We start from the raw sequence: 25,084 nt of genomic DNA on the forward strand, positions 1-25,084 counted from the left end.
AATGTGTTCCTACTGCCACGGGCTGTAATCAGTGCTGTGTAACATACAACACACAAGCAGGGCTTATCTGTCAGACAGCTGCATGGGTGACATCGTTTTAACTATCCATGGTGTAGCCACTGTACTTTTGGTGTACCATGGTTTAACATAATTTCAACTGGGGTAATCTTCTCTTGTTAATGGTTAGAAGATACCGCATTGCAAACACATGGAAACTTGATGGTTATACTGCTGCAAAAGAAATATCAGCTGTCAATTTGTGCTTGTATTTTAAGGTTGTAATTAGTGGGAAACAGGCTGTTAAGCATTGCAACCCTCTGTCATGTTCTTGCTATAAAGACACATTTGTACTTTTTTTTCTTCTGGCTGAAATGACTCAGTTCTTATGAGAAAAATATGTGCAAACCCCTTAGAGCCAGTCTAAATGGTTCTTTCAGCCACACCAATGAATCACTCTCAGGATAACATAGCATGCAAAAAACAAACATGACTTCATTCATAAATACATTCCAAACAGGATTAATTCATCAGAGGCTCATTATTTGATGTGCTCACGAGGGAGGTGCTGCAGATTTGTCATTTATCTGCAGCAATTATGATGGCATCCTGATTCCTGATACACAGACTAGATTACCAACAGACCACTTCAGCACTGTCAGGGTGTTTTTTGTTCCATTCATCAAAACCATTTATATTGTTGTTATATTACCACTGATTTGTTTTTTTATGATAAACAGACAATCCATTTACAGTGTTTATAGCACAATGAAGACACAATGAACTCCCTGCGGTAGCTGACTGATTTGAATAATATACTGGATGTGTCTCAGCACAGCAGACTGGGATCAGCTCTTCATCCATTCCAGCTCCTTACAAATCCATTCCTTATCTAAAAAGTTTAGGATTGCAGTGACTTATAATAGTGAACATCATGTCTAATTGTAACAAAGCTCTTGCAGCAAGTGCTTAAGAAGACTGACAGGATAGCCAAGGGTTTGAGAGATTCAGTGACAGTAACTGCGGGTTTAAGCACTGGGGTGCACATTTATTAAACAAAAGTAAAACAAAAACACTGCTCACAGAGCAAAATAAAAAGGTTTAACAAAACAAATCACAAACACCATGAACCACAATAAAAGGTTATACAAAATAATTCTGCTGTCAGGCTGGGCATTCATTCACCTTCACTGACCACTTTCTAATATTACAGGAACAAAGAAAAAAAACTCAGCACTGCTCTCAAACACCCAAACCCCATCCCCAAACAAAGGATTACCCCTCCGTAAATACATGGGGCTTTGCCCTGCCCCCATTAGTTATGTGCAGGGCTTTTCCTCTGCCCTGCCACAGTGACCTAAAAAGTCAACCAAATGCCTGAAGCTAACGTCAAACCGGGGTAGTACAAGCTCATCGTCAAGTTCCTTCAACAATAACAGGTAAAGGTGGAAGCCTTTTAGGCAGCCTTGCACATACCTAAAGGACTTGGCAGCTTTGTCTCTCACTAGTGCTTGGTAGAGTCACCAGTATCGCAAACCCTGCTGCAACAACAGACTCGCCACTGCCACTATGGCACTATATTGCTAATTACAGCATCCAATATTACCTGCTGAAAGACAGGATCCCAACTCAGTCTAGTCCACCTCCTCTCTGAACAACTTACATGCTTCACCCTAAAGTGAGAAAGCCATGGCAGATCATAAAGACAGGGATTCAATTGACAAAGAACCCATCGTGACTGACAGTCTGCTCCTTGGTTGAGATACTACAGCAATCCTATAGGTGCCACCGCTGACACTACAATATATTTAGTGCATTTGTGCCGTGTATTTTCCCTACGTTCTGTGACAACCAAAAAAAAAAAAAAAAAAAAAAACACTTGTTGGAAGGATTTCAAAACAATTATAATAAGTGGAAAAATGACTTTTGTATTTCATAATGCTTTCCGTGTCTCAGTTTAGAGTAAAGACTCTTTACAGCAGTCTTTGGAAAAGGAAACATCTGGTGTGAAATCTGTTCATGTGGTTCCTCCCAGATGATGCTGAATACTGTGGGCATGCCATCACAGATTGATCAGCAGTGTTTTTCATTTTGTAAAAGATTAAGACATGAGGAGAATTTGGGTACTGTATTATACAGTATACTGAAAATATTGTACATATATACAACAGAAGGCAATGTGGTCTCTTAGCCTGTATACTGTGCAACATCACCAAGTCACCTCATCAGACCCCCCTTTCCCAAGTCCAGACAACTATCTGGTGGAAGCCTGACACCTCTCAGGAAGACCCTCTGACATGTAAGCCTTATTAAAAACTGCTATAGTGGTAAGAGATTGTGGTTAGTTAGATGCACCACTGCTTAGATCAATAGGATAGGATCCAAAGTGTTTTTTTCATGTTTCCTGTGTTCCTTGTTTCTTTTTGTCTACATAGGTAGGGATGAGGTCCCGGAATAATGGTGTGGAATGTCCACCCGATGGACAAATTTGCATCTCCCAGCCAAACAACAGGAATGTGGAGGAGGATGAAGGAAGTTCCCAGGGCTCCAAGAAGAAGAAGAACAAATCTCAACAGCAGACACTGGGAGAGGTCATGGTTTCAGGCACTGTGAAAAGACAGCTGAAGACCTTGGAGGCCAGTGTCCAAAACAACAAGTTGATTGAGCTTTCTAAAGATGATCTGCTCCGTCTCCTCGGCATAATGGAAGGAGAAGTACAGGTAAGAAGTAGAAAATGTTTCTTTTTAGTTGACACTCTTTTACTGAGCAAAAACACTGTGCAGCAAATTGGTTATTATCATGTAGAGAGCAACTTGGTATGGATAATAAATATCACAGTCATCTTAACTAATGCATTCTTCTTGTTTAGATTCCCTTTGTATATCATTTTCTGTTTCATTCATCATAATCTGACATTTAAAAAAAGCTTAAAGCACAACTGTGGCCTCATTACAGTCTCAAACATGTCTAATCTCTCAGTACAACGTGTTCATTACAGCTGTCAAACATGTCTAATCTCTCAGTACAACGTGTTCATTACAGCTGTCAAACATGTCTACTCTCTCAGTACAGCGTGTTCATTACAGCTCTCAAACATGTCTAATCTCTCAATACAGCTTGTTCATTACAGCTCTCACACATGTCTAATCTCTCAGTACAGCGTGTTCATTACAGCTCTCAAACATGTCTAATCTCTCTGTACAGCATGTTCATTACAGCTCTCAAACATGTCTAATCTCTCAGTACAGCGTGTTCATTACAGCTCTCAAACATGTCTAATCTCTCTGTACCGCCTGTTCATTACAGCTCTCAAACATGTCTAATCTTTCAATACAGCGTGTTCATTACAGCTCTCAAACATGTCTAATCTCTCAATACAGCATGTTCATTACAGCTCTCAAACATGTCTAATCTCTCAGTACAGCGTGTTCATTACAGCTCTCAAACATGTCTAATCTCTCAATACAGCATGTTCATTACAGCTCTCAAACATGTCTAATCTCTCAGTACAGCGTGTTCATTACAGCTCTCAAACATGTCTACTCTCTCAGTACAGCGTGTTCATTACAGCTCTCAAGTGCCAGGTGAGTCATACATTCAGGGGAGCGCTGGTTTGTGTCCTGGCTGTGTGAAGTCCACGATCTTTGCTGGGGATTTCGGAGGGAGCGTTGCCTTGGCTTTGGTGCTCCTGTGGGTTAAGGAGGCAAAACCATCAGGAGGTTTCTCCTCCTTGCACTACAGCGGAGTACCGGCCAGGCACCCAGTGAGCTCAGGCAGACACCTGCATGGCTGGCTGGTAGCTCTCTGACATCCACTCTCGAGTTCCTGGGTGTTTATAAGGAAGCTATTTTTAAAAAAGTCACCAGGATGTGATGACTGCAACAGAAAATCATACACAAAGTGAATTTTAAAACAAGAAGAATGTGTTAGTTAGGATAACTGTGATGTTTCACACACATTCTAAGATGCTACTTAAGAAATTCTGTACGAGTCGACTGTGTTGTTTGCAATCTTGCAGAGTGATTTTGTTGTTGTGATGATGCTTAGTTATTGAAATCAAATGTAAACGTCTCCATCTGTATTTGAGTTTACAAGGATTATCATTTGCTTTTGACCAATGTCTATGTTTTCTGATTTTTGACCACTCAGAATTATTGCAAACATTATACAGGTAAGAGAAGGAAAAAAGAAAAAAACATTCAAATGACTTTTCAAGCTGTACCTTTTTTGAGACTGTGTTAGAATGTGCACTAAAATCAGACCCCTGCACCATGCCATTGCCAGCCCAGGCCCTTGTTTAACTCTCAGTTATTCTGGGCTCATTTTGCCTTGCAACAAAACTTTCCTCCGTGTATCCTCAGCTGTCAGCTTTGCATTAAGATAAGTCCATTGGGGCTGGTTATTTCAGATGCTATTCACAGCATTACCGTTTAACCTGAAATAGAATTGTCCTTCGTTAGAGAACAGTTAATGCAAGGTACACAACAGTCAGACAACTTACTGCCTTCAAAACAAATACAACTAAATAAAAACATATGGTACAGTAGGACTTTTAAATAAATGGCAGGAATTTTAATCCAATTAGAAATTAACAAAAATATGAATTACTAGTAAACTAGTGGGCTGAAATGAATGAGCAGATTTGTAATGATAAATAAAGGTTCATAGGGTTACTTATTATTTCTTAATTACATAAACTTGGGAGAGTCACAATAGTTTATTTTTGAAAATAATGTGGATACATTCATTATTTTACAGTCAGCTATCAATTCTTGTAAGGCTCCTGTGTTCAAAAAAACATAATTTGCCAGTTTAGTTTCCACAGGAAAAAACAAAACAAAACAACACAAAATGTTCCTCCTCTGTTAGTAAACAAACAAAATCAAACCACATTCTTGCACATTACTAGTAAAGTACCATTATTTCGTGAAAGCACCTGACAAAGGAAAAAGTAACGGAATTAGATTTGAATCATTTCACAAAGGAGCTGTTAGAAAAGCCTGGCTCTTTCCCAATGGTGTGTAATCCTATCTGTGCTGCCCAGGCCTCTGTCTGTCAATCTATATGTTTGTATTGGCAAGAAAGTGATCCCTGAAGGTCCTGCAAACAGCAATCATTAATCTCCAGCAAAACACAACGTTTCTTAAACATTTCCTGATCACAGGCATTGGCGGAAACAGGAAACAATGTGTACAAATTTTGCCAGACATTAAGTCGCTGATTTTGGTATGAGCATGCTTCCCTGAAGAGAAGGGGTAGTTTTCTGGGGCCTGATTGGCTCATCCATTACAGTGCTTGTTTTCCATTAATCACAGACATGGAAAGTGATATCTAGGGTAACCCTAAATATGCTTAGAAACCTACTCAGCAATATATTAAAGCTGATGTACTTTCTTATTTATCAAAGGCTAATCAGAGATCGTCAGTCTACACCCCTCTGGTCGCGATAGTGATATTTGTTATGACTTCAAAATTTGCCATGTGAACCATCATCTGAAGAGGACTTTGTCACTAAATAAAAAAATGTCTAAGTGTTTAAGCAGTTCTAAATGCTTTGGCTCATAACTGATACAATGCAGTTTGCCTCACACGCAACATGAATTTATAATACAGGTATTCAAAAAAAGAAACATTATCCGACGCGATTCAAATGATATACATCAAAAAAGAAGATGTGAGTGGGCCAGGAAGGAGCAAGGCATTTCTAGCCAGGTAAGCAGGCCAAGTCCAGCCACCACTTATACAAACCAATGAGCCCATCTGTTATCCCAGGACTACTACCAATACTTACACTAATAATTATACAGCTAAGAGGAGCTTATGAGTAAATACACTATTTTACTTAGTCCTATAAAGATCGAAAGGAAGACCTTTGCAACCATGAATGTGGAATCCTAATGCATTCTTCTTTTTTTAAATGCACCTGTAATTGTTTTATTTCGGGCTGTGAGTAAACATGTGGATGTCTAATCAAATGCATGACTGCTGTGGTGGAGGATATGCAAATAGATATTTCAGCACACTGGACAGAGTTAAATTTCTCTAGGTACAGTATATGTGCATAATTAAAAGTTGCCTTCCAAATGACTCACCTAATTCGTACACAATGAGGTTTAAATGTGTGTGAAATCAACAAAGCAAAATAAGAGTCTATTAGCAACTCTTTAGTTATTCAATCTTCAGTAATCGGTTTAATGAAAACACTTAACCTCAGGGAATTTTAGCAAGCTGATGTAGCGTGACATTACTCAAACAAACTCGATAAACGCAGCTGAAACTGGCAGGCAGGTTTACGGCTTCCAAGCTCAGTAGCAGTTGGAGATTTTGGCAAGCTGTATCATTGCAGCACAGGCGTCAGCAACAGATCAGTTTTATGGAGCAGTTTCAATTCAAAATACTGCATTAGTTCATTATCTCACGATGCTTTATAACTTTAAACACCATAGTAACCACGACCCTATCTACACACTGTAAGGAGTTATAAGCTAATTCTACATTTAACCTTAAGGAGAGGTCAAAGGTCACGATCAAGGTAATTTTTTGAATAGCGCATATATGGGTTCCTAAATATGTTGTATAGTAACCGTAACACTATGTGCACTGTAAGGAGTTATAAGCTAGTTTTAGATTGGACCTTAGAAAGGTCAAAGGTCACAGGCGAGGTGATTTATGGATAGAGCATATATTGGCCACTATCTGTGTTCTATAGTAACCATTAACCTATATACACTCTCTAAGGACTTATAAGCTAGTTTTACATTTTAACTTAAGGAGAGGTCAAAGGTCGCAGGCAAGGTCATTTTTGGATAGAGCACATATGGTTTCCTATATGTGTTCCACAGTGAAAGAAAATGGACTTTCTGTGGCACAGGCCCCACCTAGTGGTATACTAATAACAACAGCTTGTAAAATTATAAGTGTCCTACAGCCTCAGAGACTGAAGACTGAAGACTGAAGACAGCTTTGCTGACACCCTGGGGTTTGGAATTAGAAAATTCTGTTCAGTTTTCTGATTGGATGTTCCTCTGTTCATACAGTGACAATACAACAATGCAAACTTTAGTCACCAAGCTTTAAGTTTAAAGTTTTAAGAGTGCTTAAATACACTGTTTCTCTCTCTGTCTCTCATTCTTGATTCTATTGCTTAAGGGAAATCTTTCAACCCTGGATGTATTCCATCAGTTTTTTTATGGTTTGTAACAGTCCTGACATTTAAACTTTAAACTCTCACCTACAGTAGTACTAAACATAACCTTAGGGAATATATCCATATATCCACATAGTGGCATTACAATTGTTCATTATCCATATCTATTAAACTCAATGGTAGGATACTGTATGTAATAATACTAAAATAAACTTCTACTCATCTCATTTGTCAGGAATTTTAATACAGTGCTTTCAGCTTCACTGTTTTGAATCACACATTACAAGTGCAGTATAGTTGGTTAATTCAAGAAATACCTTCACGTCAGTAAGTTACCATAAATGCCTAAGTAATCTTTTAAAATAACGAGATGTTTCTAAAATACATAATTTTTCACTGCAGGCACGAGAGGATATCATTCACATGCTAAAGACAGAGAGGACCAAGCCTGAGGTGCTGGAAGCTCAGTATGGATCGTCAGTCCCAGACAATGCTCTGCGTGCATTACACAGGGACACTGTCCTCACCAAAGCAACGTTCATAGGAGATGATGTGTATGAGACACCCATGGCAGAGGTGCAGTTTGATCATCATAAAATTGTTCTAGAGTATAGCTACTTTGACAGCACCCTAGAACTTACATAATTTATTAAAATAGACTTCTAAAACCAAAGCAACTACTTAAAAGCATCTATTTGTCTGAGTTAGATACGCATTACTGGAATACGTATAGCAATCATATTTGTAATGTATTCATTTATTTTGCTTTGTGAAGACAGTAAAATAAGCCCAAGAACCTGAGCTTGTGTTGGTGCTGTTCACGTGGGAGGGTAATGAATGTTCATGTTACTTTGTTCAGCTGGACAGGCTGGAAGATAAACACAGAGAGACGTACCGCCGCATGCTGGAGCAGCTCCTTCTGGCAGAGAAGTGTCATCGGCGCACCGTGAACGAGCTGGAGAATGAGAAGCGGAAGCACAACGACTACATGAACAAGAGCGATGACTTCACCAACCTCCTGGAGCAGGAGAGAGAGAGGTGAGAGGCACGCCAGCAATACAACAACACACAACAGGGAACAGTTCACAAAGCCAGGAGCACCATTACTTAAAAAGCACTAAAACACCCACTGATGTAACAAAGCTTGAAATAAGCAGCGTTTCTATCAGCGCTACTTCTTGGCTATTTCCATGCTCTAGTTTCTTTACTTTGAATTTGCTCCAATGTTCCTCACACTTAGCAGCACAAGAAACATGGAAACCAACACCAGTAATGGCCAAAGTATTATATGTTTTGCAGTTAGAAATAACATGTCGTGTGATGTAAACAGATCATGGAAAACCTTTACAGCCGAGGCTCAGTAAGTGGGACCACAATTTGAAGATGGCATCAGCACAATATTCTGATCACAATACACAAAACATCGTGAGACAACAAGGTCTGCATTAAAAGTCCATGCAGTAATGGATAGGGATCAGCCTATATTTAGTTTAGGCAGTTCCAGTGTTCTCAATCTAAACCAGAGCCATGACTTGCTTCCTGTGTTGAGCACACCAGTTAAACCCACTAACCTTCCTCTAAACTACAACATTGCATGAGGTCACCTCAGGGAATTTTAGCAAGCTGATGTAGCGTGACATTACTCAAACCAACTCGATAAACGCAGCTGAAACAGATTGTTATCAGTGCCTCATGACTGCTGTGTGTTGAAGCGAGATCCGGGCTTAACGTTACCCTTGCCAAAGAACAAGCAGGTTTGGCAACCATAGAATGGATATTGTGAGTAAGTTAACAGAATATTAAATACAGTATTGCTCCAAACTACTGTACATTACATTGTATTTCCCTATGACAGCCAGACTTCCAGTCATGGTATATCATAGAAATAGACACTGTCGCCCTTGTGCTGTAGGTACTGTACTGAAGGTACTGTTAGTAAACCAAGCAAGTTTCCATTTTTATCAATGAGGCGATTTCTGAAAGGAGACGATTGAATAAACAACAGGAATGGAGGTCATTTGTTGATGTGGTTTGTAGAGTTATGGTGACATTCAAATTGAGCTTTTACAAACTGGGGAGAATATGGAGATACAGTACATAACTAGGCAAACAAACAAATCCATAAATAAATATTTTTTTTAGACATGGCTGGAACAAAGACATATCCACCAGTAAAACTATACTCTACAGCATTGTGTAACAAAAACTGTCATCCATTTCCAGTGCTCACAACTACTACAGTGGTCTTTGGTCTGTAGGATTGGTGGAAGGGGATGCCTCAGTGCGTACAGTACTTTGCAGGTACCTCTTTGGTCTGTAGAATTGGTGGAAGGGGATGCCTCAGTGCTTATACTACTTTGCAGGTACCTCTTTGGTCTGTAGAATTGGTGGAAGGGGATGCCTCAGTGCTTATACTACTTTGCAGGTACCTCTTTGGTCTGTAGAATTGGTGGAAGGGGATGCCTCAGTGCTTACAGTACTTTGCAGGTACCTCTTTGGTCTGATGTTATTTGTAACCTCCCTTTTCTCTTTTCCATGCAAGCATTTTTGTTAGCTTCCTTTTCACAACCTAGCAGCACCACCTACTTTTATGACAGGTGTAGGACTGATATGGCATCACTTCACTTATTGTTCTGCTTTCTGAATTACATGAGTCACCTGGACTTAGGGAATGGAAACAGAAACATTTTGAAAAGGTTAGGAAGTGAAGCCTCGACCTGTAAACCCCAGCTCTTACTTGTACAGCTGAGTTAAAGCCGGTTTTGTTTAAAGTCCAGGTCAAGGTTAGATATGGTTATTTGAAACAGCAGGGATTCGTCCCTGGACTCCTCTCCCACAAAGCTATTTCAACAAGTGGAAGCTTCCCCCTTCCTTGCAGGAATGCTCTGGCCAGTCTTTCAGCACTCTGTCATAATCCATTCCTCTGTGCTACAGTCATGCTAGCAGCAGACCACCCCTGGCTGCCCTTGTGGTGATGTAATGTTAGGCCCTAAGTGCAAGTGCAAATTAATGAAGAATTAGGGTTATCTTATTATCTTTAGAATAAATACGTAATCTTTATTTAATTATCTCGAATATGAACATCAATGCTATGTAATTGTGTCAATTTTATTCCAAATTTATATGAATTGCTATAATCTGGGTAACTGTTTAAACTCATTAGTTTATCAATATGCTACATTTTTATGATCCCTATCATTATTATTATTACATTTTCCTGTCAATGTAGTTATTTAATAGAGTATATATTATATGTTCTTTGATGTCTATATGTTCCTATGTATTAATTGGTCTGTACACCTGTCTATTTGTTTTTAATTGAACACCTGACTCTTTAAATACCGAGGTGTTTCTAACTTGTTTAGCACAGCGCTGAAGATGGTCAAATGACCGAAATGTTTGCACTTGCACTGAGCACTTTATTTGCTTGTTCTTTGGTCTAATAAAATAATGTTTTTTTCGCTTACTTTGATTATATAGTGGTTTCCTTGTCTCCACTCTCCTGATCACAGTGTGCGGATCCTGTTTCACTTCTGCTACTGTATGTGTTTAGGGATCTACAAATCTGGTTTCATTTGTTTGGACTTCGTTTTTAAGGCGCAGTAAGAACTTTATTCAAGGCACTAATCACCTGCAAAGGAAACCGATTTGCAAACAAGAAAGAATGCAACCTTCACTTAAAAAATAAATAAATAAATAAATAAAAAGGATTTGGCTTTGCAGTTTTGGTGGAAGGGTCTTTATCTATTCATCACTTTTGCATTAGTTGCAATTTCTATTGAGTAAATGGAAATTATGGAAATGCAAATGCAGTAAAGGGATTTACTTGTGGCAGGAGGTCATAAATGAAGTGAGATTGCATGTTGCTGGGGTATTGCTATACCGATTGTATTTTACACACAAAACACCAACAGATATTTTCACAACAAGGGCTTGTATAGCACCAGCCTTGAAACACATGGCAGACATAGCTTTCAGCAAGGACACTATTCTTAGTGCAGGCCAAGGCTAAACACTTCATGCTTTTTACATCCGAAATTTTATTTATAACACTTGCTTTTATAGCATTGCATGTGTAATATCAGTCACTGACACACACATCGATATGAAAGACATATTCAAGCGCTGCTGTCACCTATACAGCTATCAGCTTTTTTTTTCTTATTCGTTGGTGGTGACAGCATGAATTGCATAGGCTGGTTGTGAAAGAAAACTGTTAATGAAACATTTGAAAACCTTTTTATTCATGTTGACATCTCTCCTAGCATATGTTAAGATCATTGTTTATTGAGTTAAAAGCAGAAACAGTGCCCGCTCTTCACGGGAAAATTGCTCCAGTTCTGATAAGTTTGTTGCGGATCGTCTATGGACTGCAATCTTCAAGTCTTGCCATAAATTTTGGATTGGATTCAAGTCAGGACTTTGACTGGGTCACTGAAGAACATTAATTCTCCTCTTCTTCAACCACTCCAATGTGGCTTTGGCTTTGTGCTTCAGATCATTGTCTTGCTGAAATTTTGAATTTCCTCCCCGGTTTCAGAGTCTTGACTGACTCAAACAGGTTTTCCTCAAGGATTCACCTTTACTTTGCACCATCCATTCTCCCCTCTATCCTGACAAGCTTCCCAGTCCCTGCTGAAGAGAAGCATCCCCATAACATAAGAACATAAGAAAGCTTACAAACGAGAGGAGGCCATTCGACCCATCTTGCTCGTTTGGTTGTTAGTAGCTTATTGATCCCAGAATCTCATCAACCAGCTTCTTGAAGGATCCTAGGGTGTCAGCTTTAACAACATTATTGGGGAGTTGATTCCAGACCCTCACGATTCTCTGTGTAAAACAATTGCCTCCTATTTTCTGTTCTGAATGCCCCTTTGTCTAATCTCCATTTGTGACCCCTGGTCCTTGTTTCATTTTTCAGGTCAAAAAATTCCCTTGGGTCGACATTGTCAATACCTTTTAGAATTTTGAATGCTTGAATTAGGTCGCCGCGTAGTCTTCATTGTTCAAGACTGAATAGATTAATTCTTTTTAGCCTGTCTGCATATGCCATGCTTTTAAAACCTGGAATAATTCTGGTCGCTCTTCTTTGCACTCTTTCTACAGCAGCACTATCCTTTTTGCCGTCACCACCGTGCTTGTCAGTTGGGATGGTGTTGACTGGGTGATGTGCAGTGTTAGACTTGTGCCTGACGTAACTCTTGAAATTTAGACCGAAAAGTTCAATTTTTGTCTCGTCTGACCACATGTCTGCAGTATCATCTGCATGCTTTTTTTTTGCAAAATCCATACAGGCATTTTGAGTAATGGCTTCTTTCTTGCCACCCATCCATACAGGCCAGCTTTGTGAAGGGACCGGCTTATTGTTGATGTGTGAGCACTGACTCCCATCTCAGACAACCCAGTTTCCTGCTTGCCTGGCTGCTCAGTTTGGGAGGGGGACCTGATCTGGGTGCTGTCTGGGTGGTCTGATGCATCTTCCACTTCTTTATGATGGACTTCACTGTGGGATAATCAGCACCTTTAAAATAAATTTGTACCCTTCTCCTGCTCTACCACTTTATCCCTGACTTGTTTCATAAGCTCCTTGGTCTTCATGGTTGCTTTGTTGAAAGTCTTGATATACCTGAGGGAAATTATCTACAAGTTAAACCACTTTGAGTACACACAGGCTGAAACCATTTCACTAATTTTGTGATCTTTCAAACAAATCATTTGCACCTGAGCTGATTTAGGACTGCAGTAGTAAAGGGGTTGAATACTTTTGCAACTGAGATTAATCTATTTTTCTCTGTAAATCTTACTTATTTATATATTATATACATTTTTTAACATTATCAATTCGGAGTAGTTTGTGTAGATTCTATGTGTAAAGTCTAATTTGAAAGCGTCAAGGAGTACGCTCAGGTGACAACAAAATGTAAAAACTTTACAAACCACCGTGTGTGTGTGTGTGTGTGTGTGTGTGTGTGTGTGTGTGTGTGTGTGTATATATGTATATAATATATATATATATATATATATATATATAATATATATAAGAAAAGAAATTGATAAACTGAAAACTCACTATATATATATATATATATAATATATATATATATATATATATATATATATATATATATATATATATATATATATATATGAAAAAAATTGAATGATGAATACTATCCTTATACTATAGTGCAGAGTAATGCAATAGCAAATGTATATGAGGCACGATGTATGTTGATGTGCAATATCAGGTGTACAAGCCTCTTTTCTTTGTACCTGCCCAAAAGTGATTTAAAATAAACTTTTTCAAATTGTTTAAGGTTTGGATACAAAACCAAGAAAAGTGGTTCCAAATATGTTTTAAATTGTACACCTCCACAGCATCACAACTGGACAATTTAAAGATCTGTAAAAGATTATTAGATACATGAAAAATGTGTCTGCTGAGGAGCTAAATCCTGTGTCTTATTAGTGTCAGTGTTGAAGACTTTGTCTTTGCTTTGAAGGCAGAAGTCCTTTAAAAGCTTACACATTATTTCCTGTGCTGTAAATGATTGTGACCTTTCATTAAGATGTAATGTTTCGCTGAAGGTTGCAAGCCATGTACAAAGCAGTGGATCAAAACTAATTTGGCCAATTAGATCTTAGATCTTCATACCTACTTCACTCTAGTCAGACTGCAATAAAGATGCATTTAACACACTGGTACTGTCGTGTGTCACGATTGGAAAATACAAATAACACGTGCTACTGCCCCTCCCAGCTAACCGTTTCTGTTTAATGCTTTGTAGCAGTGCGGTAGGAAAGCCCTGCTTAAATGTATTTTGTTTATTAATTTTTAGAACGGGGTCTCCCCCTCCGCTCCTGCGTTATTTATTTATTTTGAGTTATTTTCTGTGCTCTGTGAGCAAGTGTGTGTTTTTGTTTAAATATTTTATTTATCTTTGTATTTAAAATAGAAACGGCGCACGGTTGCGCCTTTTTTGAAACTGCAGATACCTTTGTTGTTGTTCGTCACCTCAACGCCATTTCCTGTCCAGCGTGGGATCACCAGCACCTCCTGGACCTGGCCAGAAGAGGTACTTCACAAGGGTACTGCAGTTTTTTTTTTCTGTTTTAATTTTTTTTTTTTTGAGGAAGAGGAAAAAGGAGGTTGAGAAGGAGACAGCAGCCGCTGCCACAGCAAGTCTGCCTCACCTGCCTGTGGGGGGAGGAGTGGTGCTTCAACTGTGGGGAGCCCTGGCATGTATCCCCTGGCACCTTCCCCATATAGCAGGAGGAGGAAACTGAAGGAGAGATGATGAGGAGGAAGAGAGGAAGGAAGACACAGGAACAAGAGTGGTGCACAAACTGCATGCACTACGGGCATGAGGCGCACCACTGCCTGGAGGTCTTCCAGGACACGGACCTGGAGTGGGAGGAGCCCGAACGTCCACAGCCCAAGAGGAGGGAGACGGTGCGTCCACAACCCAGGTCCCCACCAGCAGAAGGAGCATACCTGCTGGTTCCACCTCCACCTCAATGGGAAGACTGCTTGTCACTCCCACCTCCACCAGCAGAGGGAGAATACCTGCTGGCTCCACCTCCACTTCAATGGGAGGACTGCCTGTCCCACCTCCACCAGCAGTGGGAGAGTACCTGCTTGGCCCTCCCACCTCCACCAGCAGAGGGAGAATACCTGCTGGTTCCACCTCCACCCCTGGGAGGACTACATGCCGCTCCCACCTCCACCAGCAGAGCGAGCATGCCTGCTGGTTTCCCCACTGCCACCAGAAGGGGTCGCCGAGGGTCCCACTTCGCCTGGGGTTGCCAGAGGATCCCACTTCGCCTGGTTTCCCCACTGGTCCCACTTCGCCTGGGGTTACCGAGGGTCCCGCTTTGCCTGAGGTTGCCCGCTTCGCCTGGGGTTGCCTGTCTCTCCTCTGCTTCGCCTGGGGCCGCTGCCGGCTCTGCTTTGCCTGGGGCCGCTGCCGGCATTGCTTCGCCTGGATCTGGTACTAGTCCTACAGGACCACAGGAAGCACCGGGGTCGGAGCCTCGGTAAAGGGGGCTGCCGGTTACAAAGGGGGGGGGGGCGGGGGCCAGGAGACTAGCTCCTGCAGCCGCACTTTCGCTCCTTTTCCGGGACTTTGAGACTAAGGGAAGAGGTGGCCGTTGGGGCCATGTGAGCTTCACACAACGAGGAGACTATGTAGCAGGGCGGTAGGAAAGCCCTGCTTAAATGTATTTTGTTTATTTAATTTTAGAACGGGGTCTCCCCCTCCGCCCCTGCGTTATTTATGTATTATCATATTAAAAAACTCGTGCAGAAGGTGGCCATCTCCAAAATTAATTAAGTGATTAATTTATTGCTAATCGTGAGATGGTCACTTGTTTAAATACCGGCAGCACTCTCAGTTCTGGGTGGTGTTCGAGAGGCAGAACAAGAGTGGAGAGAGAAGAGAAAACGAAACAAAAAACACTTAAAGGATCCGTGAAGGCTACTGCCCAGCCAGACCTTAACAGTTATTATTTGTGTTTGTGATTATTTTAGTTTAGTTATTTATTTTCTGTGCTCTATGAGCAAGTGTGTGTTTTTGTTTAAATATTTTATTTCTTTTTGTATTTCAAATAAAACGGCGCACGGGCACACCTTTTTTGAAACTGCAGATACCGTTGTTGTTGTTCATCCTTCTGGTGTGACGTCACCTCAACGCCATTTCCTGCCACATGCTTTAAGACATGTATATGTGGACACTTGTGGGCTGTAAAAGCTGCACTCAAACAACACCTGCACAACTGTCATATCACATCTCATTAATCCAGGAATAACAAGTGTATCTGTAATGCTTCCAAAGTAAAATAATCCTTTCCTCATGTTTGCTATGAATGTCACAAGCAGAATTAATCACAGCATCACTAAGAGAAGAGAACGAAACAGCTTAACAGTTTAACTGATAGAAGTGCGATTCATTATGATGTGCCCTTATTAATGCATAAAGGGTATTTTTATTGTTGAGGTAACTTTATCGGCAGTGGATCTCTCTGCACTTCATAAAGACATTTCTTTTTCTCTGAATTCCTGTCTCTACAAATCTGTACATGTCTTGTTTCAGCATTATCACAGATCCCTCTGATCTCACTCTCTGTACCTTTAACATTTTAAAAAATTAGTATCTGCTTTTGGTTGGCATTTCAATCAGTTATAATCCCATATGTCATTCTAGGGTTTTCGCACTTGATTTTTTTTTTACTTGAACTACTTTTTTTTAATGTCACTGGTATAGAAAATCATTAGATGTATTGTCTGTCTATTCAGCTAAAGCAAGGAAACCTATAGAACACTAATGGAAGCTTTAGCCAAAATGTTTGTTTACCAGTGAATCAGGTTCCATTATCTGATTTGGGTGTAACCCATTCATCTTGACACCAGTGTGCAGATTCACTCCCTGTGCAACAGGTATTAGGATTCTAGCACCAGTCTTTAGAGAAGTTTACTATAGTAAATTTGCACAATGATTTTGCACTTTCCCGTGTTCTTTCCTTGGTTATACAATGCATTTACCATAGTTTAGAATTCTTTGACACTTTTTTTTTTTTTTTTATATCCTTTAGTATACCTCTCTTTGCAATTCTTACCTATGCTTTCATGGTTTACACTTTGGTTTACTAGGGAAACGTTTGTAAGTTGTATGTGCAGTAAAGACAGTAGAGGAGTCTGGAAAAAAAATGTTTTACCTGTAAAAAAAAAAAAAAAAAAAAAAAAAAAGAGAGAAAATGTTTGTAAAACCTTTCTAAACCTGTGGAAAGCAATCAGGTTTGTTAGTTAAGCTCTGTCTAGCTGCTCTGTTTTTCTTTTTTTGATAGTGGCTGCGCCTAATCTTCCAAACATTGGTTGGTTGAAACCTGCAGCTGGTGTGTGAACCTTTCATAGAGAGGAGTGTTTGTCTCAAATAGGCCCCGCTCCCTCAACGGGGATAATAGAAACTTCCCTCCCACTGTTGAGGGCCCCACCTCCTCACTGTCCAAAGCAGATCTGCATGCCATACATGGAAGAGGGATGACATCATCAGCTAGTGGTCCACAGCTATTTTACACAACATTCACCTTTCATTGTTCTGTTGACATGGGTGGAATGTGATGGCTAATTCCCTGTGGAGTAGGAGGCCAAAGTCTCTTGAGCGCAGTTTTGTACAGTGCAAAGCATGAAAGCATGCATGCACCTACAGTGCATCCTGGTTTAAAGGTAAGGATTGAGAAGGCTATTACTGGGTTAAAACTTTTCTTTAGCACCTAAGCAGTTCTTGATGTTTTTTTTTTTTTTTATAGCACTGTAATCTGGTTGAAATCACACTGTCAGTTATGAATAGAGTGCTTGATTGTTGCATGGAACTTTCTTTAGAGCATGGTCTTGAAGCTGCTGTGTGTTAAACTCATTGTGAAACTGCACTGCAGCCAAAACTGGTCAAGGACATTTAACATGAAAAACTAGCGAGTTAAATATTTAACAGCAGTTCGGTTTAGGTGAAGGTTTCAGCAGAAGACAAACAGGGAGACCACTTTGGTTTGGCACTGCGGCATGTTTCTGCTATTGTGGGCTCTGTGCTCATTGAAGTGCATGAAGTGTGGTAACCTCAGTCTGGGAATCACATGAGAGTCTAGTTTCTAATCTGACCCTTCCTTTGTTCCTTGTCTTGTCATGCCTTTTTCATTTATTCTGTTTCTCTGCACTATCTCCCGGCTTCCAGCTCTTTGTGTGGATTATTCATTTTGTTGCTGATGTATATTTTCAGTGTGGTCAGGTCTACATCTTTTTAGCTTTCTTACACTTTGTATACCATGAACTTCCCAGAGAAATACAATATAACACACAGAAATGTTGTCAACAGACGATATTTAGTCTGAACCTTAACTTGATAGTTGTTTTTATTTTTATATATATATATATATATATATATATACTATATATGGGTGGTTGGGGCTTGTGCTTTGTCCGTATGTGCAATGTTCTGACAAGAAAATTAAAATTCAAGCTCTTTATTAAATGTCACATGTGTTCTGTTACCCTGTAGAGTATAGTGAGTGAGTTTGATCTCTAGTGTTATGGTATACCGTATGTGGGTCATGGTACTGCAATCAATCAATTTACATTTTGACCTAAATCAATACCTTTTTTTGGCGTACACACACACACACACACACACACATCTAAAAGCAACAACTTCTTTTAAAATAGTTTTCTGTTCTTTCATGTTTTCTTTAGTTCTTAATCAGGATTAAGAACTACTGTGCTGACTGAAAAATACAATCTTTTACCTCAAAATTAACAAACTGACAGAGCGCAAACAGATGATACTTAAAGATGATTGTACAAAACGCATCTGTATTTTTTGTGCGTTATAAGTTACAGTGAAAGCCCCTTTGATAGCAAAGTATATTCCAAGTGTATGATCACACTGTACAATTATAAATTAAGGTGTAGGGCTTATTATTTGACCTCAATATGAAAAAAGTTTTTTTTATTTAACATTATGTACAATAACATTACATTTGAATCTCTAATATCTATGTAACATGTTATGAGATTTAATACATAATAGTTTTATTAAAACCTGTTCTCTGTCTTTTCAGATTAAAACGGCTTTTAGAACAAGAAAAAGCCTACCAGACACGCAAAGAAAAGGACCACAACAAGAGACTCAATAAAGTGAGAGAGGAGCTGGTGAAGCTCAAGTCCTTTGCACTGATGCTGGTGGACGAAAGGCAGATCCATATCGAGCAGATCGATCAACAAACACAGAAGGTCCAGGACCTGAGTCAGAAGCTACAAGAAAAAGAGCAAAAACTGAAAGCTGTCAACAGTAAAACAAAAGAGGACTGCCAGAAGATCCTGAAGCTTGAAACCGACCTGGAGCACAAGTCCACAAAGTTTGTGCAGGAGCATGAGGAGATGGCAGCCAAGCTAGCCAATCAGGAGTCCCAGAACCATCAGCTGAGGCTGAAGCTGGTCGGATTGACACGCAGAATCGAGGAGCTGGAGGAAACGAACAAGGTTCTTCAGAAGGCAGAGGAAGAGCTACAGAAACTGAGAAACAAGATAAGCACGGGAGGAAGTGGGAACTCAAGCCTCATGGCAGAGGTGGAGAATCTCCGCAAGAGAGTGCTGGAGATGGAGGGGAAAGATGAAGAGATAACAAAGACAGAATCCCAGTGCAGAGAGCTGAAGAAAAAACTGCAAGAGGAAGAGAATCATAGCAAAGAGTTAAAGCATGAAGTGGAAAAACTGCAGAAGAGGATGGTGGAACTTGAAAAATTAGAAGGGGCCTTCAATGTTAGCAAATCCGAATGCACACAGCTACACGCTAGCTTGGAGGAAGAGAAGAGCCTGAGCAAAGATTTGATCAATGAGTTAGAAGGCGTGAAAGCTCGGGTGAAAGATCTCGAGGCTTTAGAGTTGAGACTGGAAAAAACAGAATTAAGCTTAAAGGATGACCTGACAAAGCTAAAGTCTTTTACAGTCATGTTGGTGGATGAAAGAAAAAATATGTCAGAAAAGGTTAAACAGGAGGAAAAGAAGGCCAATTGTTTAAGCCAAATGGTTAAGATTGAACAAAACAAGGTTATGGAAGTGACTGAGAAGCTTATAGAGGAAAGCAAAAGGCTACTAAAATTTAAATCTGAGATGGAAGGAAAGATGTCTGGCCTTGTAAAAGAGAAAGAGGCACTACAGATCAATCTCAGGAGTGAGGAAGAGAAGTCAAATGAATTAAACTGTAAGGTTGGCTTCATGAAAAAGAGACTTGACGCTCTTGAAGATGCTGAACGGGAGGCAGCTAGAGGCAAGGTTAAGAAAGAGTTTGGTAGGCATACTGAAGCAACTGGACAAGAAGACAACAAGGTTAAGGAGCTAACGCTTGAAATTGAAAGACTGAAAAACCGTCTAAAACAGTTGGAGGTGGTAGAAGGTGACCTGATGAAAACAGAGGATGAATATGACTTGTTGGATAAAAAGTTTAGAACTGAACACGACAAGGCCAACCTTCTTTCTCAACAGCTGGAAGAAATGAAAAGTCAAATTGCCAGGAACAAAGCAATAGAAAAGGGAGAAGCAGTGAGCCAAGAAACAGAGTTACGCCAAAGGTACAAGATGGAGGAGATGAAAACCAGAGATCTTCAGGCAGATGTTCAGGCCCTGAAGGAGAAGATTCATGAGCTGATGAACAAAGAAGATCAGCTTTCTCAGCTACAGGTTGATTATTCTATCCTTCAGCAGAGGTTTATAGAAGAAGAAAACAAAAAGAAAAACATGAGCGTGGAGGTTCTGAACCTGACCAAAGAGTTGGAGATTACAAAACGGTACAGTCGCGCTCTCAGACCTAGCACGAATGGTAGGAGGATGGTAGACGTTCCAGTGACATCTACCGGAGTGCAGACAGATTCAGTAGCCAGTGAAACAGCTGAAGAGGACACACCTGCTGTATTCATAAGAAAATCAGTCCAGGAAGAGAACCACATTATGAGCAGCCTGCGCCAAAAGGGCCTGAAGAAGCCGACAGAACGGCCAGCTGTGCTTGAGCGCTACCCTCCTGCAACCAGTGAGCTCAGCATGAGAAAGGCATGGATTCCCTGCATGAAGAGAAAGGAACATGGTCCTCCGTCTGTCCCAGAAAAAGCAACGCAATCTAGTGGGAACTCAGCACGGGCTGAAGTGGTGGTTTCACAAAAACAAGGCCAGCCCTTACATATCCGTGTCACACCCAACCATGAACACAGCACAGCAACGTTGGAAATAACCAGTCCAGCTTCAGAAGACTTCTTTTCAAGTGCCACTGTAATTCCTACACTCGGGCTTCAGAAACCACGAATCACAATCATTCCAACTCCCAGTGTTGGTTCGCCGAAGAGCAAAACAGGGGAAACCCTGTGGTCTGCAGAGCGCACTATGTCTCCTGTTACAATCATCACTACGTCAAAGGGGAAGTCCCCAGAAACAGGCAAAACACCTTTTACAGATAGACCCTTATCTCCTATCCAGACGATGACAGTGTTTACATCAGCAGCGGCCGATGTTTCAGTGTCCCCAGAACCTCAGGAGATGACCATGGGACGCGCTGTTTTTAAGGTAACCCCAGAGAAACAGGCCGTGCCCACACCGATCAGAAAGTACAACTCCAATGCTAATATTATAACTACAGAGGACAACAAAATTCACATTCACTTGGGGCCCCAGTTCAAGAGATCTTCCACTGCTTCCTTAGAGAACCCTAATCCAACAATCACTGTTCGGCCAGTTACTGTGACAACGGAAAACAAGGAAGTTACGACAGGTACTGTCTTACGTTCTCCTCGTCATAACACAGCCCCCAAGACTGGCACCAGTAAAGTGACAAGCAGCATCACCATAACAGCTGTTAGCACTGCCTCTACCAGACCTACGCAGTCAGTGGTAAGTACAGTAGGTGGTAGGTACTGAGATAGTTCTGCAGGTAATTTTACAGTTATAGTAAATGCTATTCTAAAAGACATTCTGTGTAACTGCTGCTTAATTTTGTTCTAGTGCTAACTTGGCATAAGCGTACATCAAAAACACAAATTAAAGGAAAAAAGATAATTGTTTATAAGGTATTACTTTGGTAATTTCTAAAGAAATCAAATGTTAATTGTTGTTTTTTGGCGAATCCTTTAAGAAACATACGATACCAAATACCAAGACCAGAGTCTATTTGTATTCTCTGTGTACTATTTTACTGTTTTACTGTGCAGTGTAAGATTAGTTGTTGGCTTCAAATTCAAAACAATAATAATAATTGTAAACCTTCTATATTTCAGTTGCTACTGAAAATTTTCAAAATGATATCAGGTAGCGAGTGCTCTCTAGGTAGTTTACTTTCCAATTTAATACATTTCAATGCACTAACACTAAAATGCATTGATGTGTTAACTGGTTTCTAAGATATTGTGGAAGCTGCTTTCAAAGTAAGTTTTTAAATTTAAATGTATGATGCAGTACTGTGCTTTACTTACCTTTGATGAGACAAACTTTACTACAGCTAGTTAACAAAAACCTTAACCATATAACTGTGGGTTAGTCAACTCAGTTGTGTTTGACCTGAGCAGTTAACTCCTACAGTATTACAGACTCTGGTTAGCAACAGGCTTGGACTACCTTACCTACGACCAGCTGTTGAAGTGTTTCTAGATGACTCATTTCACCTTACAGTGTTGCTCTAATGAGTTGCACATCAATACCAGACATCCCCACATGAAGATTAAAGAACCATTGGGATTCCAGCTTGGTCCTTACACATATATAGCACCTTGGCGTCATTTCAGTTTACACATATAACTTTCTAGACAAGACATCTTGATAACTAAACCCAGGTGTCTTAATCACCTTGGCAGTAACCATCGTCTTTGTTGAAGCCCTGACTCTCCACGGCTTTTGTCCAAAACCTAGCTCATGTTGTATTTTAGTTGATTTTTTTCCCCCTCTTTCTTTCTTCCTCCCTCAGCCTGGGCAGGAAGGGCCTCCAGCTCGCCCTGCACCCACACGCATCCCGATGACAAAAGGTATGAAAGCAGGGAAACCAGTTTTAGGAGCCTTGGGAGCAGCAAATATGGCAAAATTAGAGTCCCGGTCTGATAGCCAGTCAATCAAAATTGAAGTGAAGAAGTCTGTAGTCAGCAGCTCTAACCCTCTGGCTGGAGGAAAGGGCTGAGGACAGGAGCCTGTGAAGGGGTATGTGCAGGGTCCACTGTGACCATGGAAACCACCCCCTCAACCCCCTCTGTCACTGTGTGTACAGTGTACACGTGCTAACTATGTGGAGCAATCCACTATGTTGTTCATTATTATTATTATTATTATTATTGAAAATTAGAATAATTACACACTTACACTGCTACAATGTTTTTTTTTCTTTTTTATCGTGTCCACACCCAAAGCCTTACATAAAAATATTTTTATTGTAAAGTTTTAAAATATTATCTATCTATCTAGATAGATAGATGTGTGTGTGTATATATATATATATATATTATATATATATATATTATATATCTATATCTATATATATATATATATATATATATATATAGATATATATATATAATATAAAAAATGTAGTTGTGTTTATTGTTCGTTTTTATTATTTTAAGCATGTTTTTATGACTTCATGTCTGATTATGTTTTGATTATGTATGCATTTCATTTTGTTGTACTGTGTAACTAATCCATCTGTGTGTTAGTGATCAATGCACACTTTGGCATTTACTGTTGTAGGCATCTAATCATACCAAAACATTGCATACTGGCCTTTTTTTAGATTTATCTCTTAATAAACATGCCATTTCTTAGCAGTTAAACTTCACTGCAAGGTTGTATTATTTTGGAAACCAGAAGAGTTTATGTGCATCATTCTATTATCTACTCTCTGTTATCCACATTCATAGCCTCGTTCATATCGCTGAAGGAGGAAAGCAGAGGCTGTACCATTAATCAGGTGTTATTAACTGACAGCATCAGAGTTCTGTCTGGTTTGTGTTTATCTTCAAGTGTTTCTAAATCACATACTCTTCATAGAATTACCTGTGTGGTTAACAAATATTTGAAATTTGGAATACACTTTAGTACACATTGCACGATGCTTTATTTGATATCAATGACTAGGCACATAGTTACAGTGGCTATATGTATGACTCTTCATTCTTCACTAGACTGCTGTGACTGCTGTCTAGCCTCGTCAGGTTTAATAATTTTAGTATATAAAATCAATCAATCAAGCACTACAGTTGTTCCAGTGACCAGAGACGAGACACAGCATCGTTGCCTCAGTTTACTTTTCCTTTCTTAGTGTCTCAGCTTTTCAAATGTTGCAAACAACAATGATTTGGATGAAATATTTAGACCTACTGCCGTCAAAGTAATTTAAAACCAACTCTGTTGTGGGTTCATAAATAAAAACTATGACCGATAAGTGCATGATAAATTAATGTTTGGTACAGTACCTTTAGCTTGTTTATTAATATGATGGCAAAATCTTTATAGTTTACAATTGTTTCACCTTCTGTTTTTAATTAAGATCGCTTTCATTACGAAGATGAAGTCACGTATTGAATACTTCGGACATTCCGTAGCTTCACTGAATCATGGAGCTTTTACACTCAGAAGGTTAAAATCCCAATTTGCAGATAAACAGGAAGAGACAGGTCGTGTTGGAACCAACTCATCGTATGAGCAGGACGTTTTTCTTTCTTTTTTAAACAGATCCCAAATGTGTTTGCAGGACTGATAAAGTTCAAGCAAACAAATGACCAAATAGCAGATGAGGATTGCATTATATTTCATTATCCTCATTATCCAGTGTGTGTGTGACACATGGTAAAAGCTGTGCTGCATTAGAATATAGCATGATTAAACTGGTTCCATTCCTAGAACCATGTGCATGCTCGCTGCTCAGCATTCCCCACTGATCTCTGCTGTTATGAGGACTGTGATCCAGTTCTTCTGTATATAACCCCAGTGTTCTGGCTTAATCTCACAGTAATATTTAGGGTGTAAAAATGAAAATGTATTGGTAGCTTGCCGGCATAAATGTACTGCCAGTAAAGCCTTCCTAAAGTGGAAAGTACACATTTAGATAACAATATCCCTACACAATTTCCTTAGCTAATGTAAATCAGATAGTTTTGCTTGTCTGACTTGCATGGACACATACAGCACTATGATACAGTGTAATTCACATTATATATACACACACACACACAGTGGTTTGCAAAAGTATTCAGACCTCTGACCAATTCTCTCATATTACTGAATTCCAAATGGTACATTGAAATTTTGTTCTGTTTGATATTTTATTTTTAAACACTGAAACTCAGAATCAATTATTGTAAGGTGACATTGGTTTTATGTTGGGAAATATTTTTAAGAAAAATTAAAAAAACTGAAATATCTTGCTTGCA

General features: G+C 39.7%; 1 protein-coding gene across 5 annotated transcripts in view; it reads left to right on the forward strand.

The window, feature by feature from the left end:
* The window catches only part of LOC121317618 (filamin-A-interacting protein 1), a 47,500-nt gene that overhangs the window by 15,307 nt on the left and 7,109 nt on the right, over positions 1–25,084 (forward strand). For 2 of the 5 annotated variants that reach the window (XM_041253748.1, XM_041253751.1), the window contains exons 2-6: positions 2,433–2,717; positions 7,547–7,720; positions 8,004–8,182; positions 18,752–21,566; positions 22,633–23,003. In XM_041253748.1, the coding sequence (XP_041109682.1) occupies positions 2,439–2,717; positions 7,547–7,720; positions 8,004–8,182; positions 18,752–21,566; positions 22,633–22,839 (3,654 nt within the window). In that variant the 5' untranslated portion in view covers positions 2,433–2,438 and the 3' untranslated portion in view covers positions 22,840–23,003. Of the gene's footprint in view, positions 1–1,955; positions 2,297–2,432; positions 2,718–7,546; positions 7,721–8,003; positions 8,183–18,751; positions 21,567–22,632; positions 23,004–25,084 lie in introns of those variants that run through there. The other 3 variants (XM_041253750.1, XM_041253749.1, XM_041253752.1) reach the window with 3 other exon arrangements.

This window comes from Polyodon spathula, chromosome 6, assembly GCF_017654505.1.
Source record: "Polyodon spathula isolate WHYD16114869_AA chromosome 6, ASM1765450v1, whole genome shotgun sequence".
Taxonomy (NCBI): Eukaryota; Metazoa; Chordata; class Actinopteri; order Acipenseriformes; family Polyodontidae; genus Polyodon; species Polyodon spathula.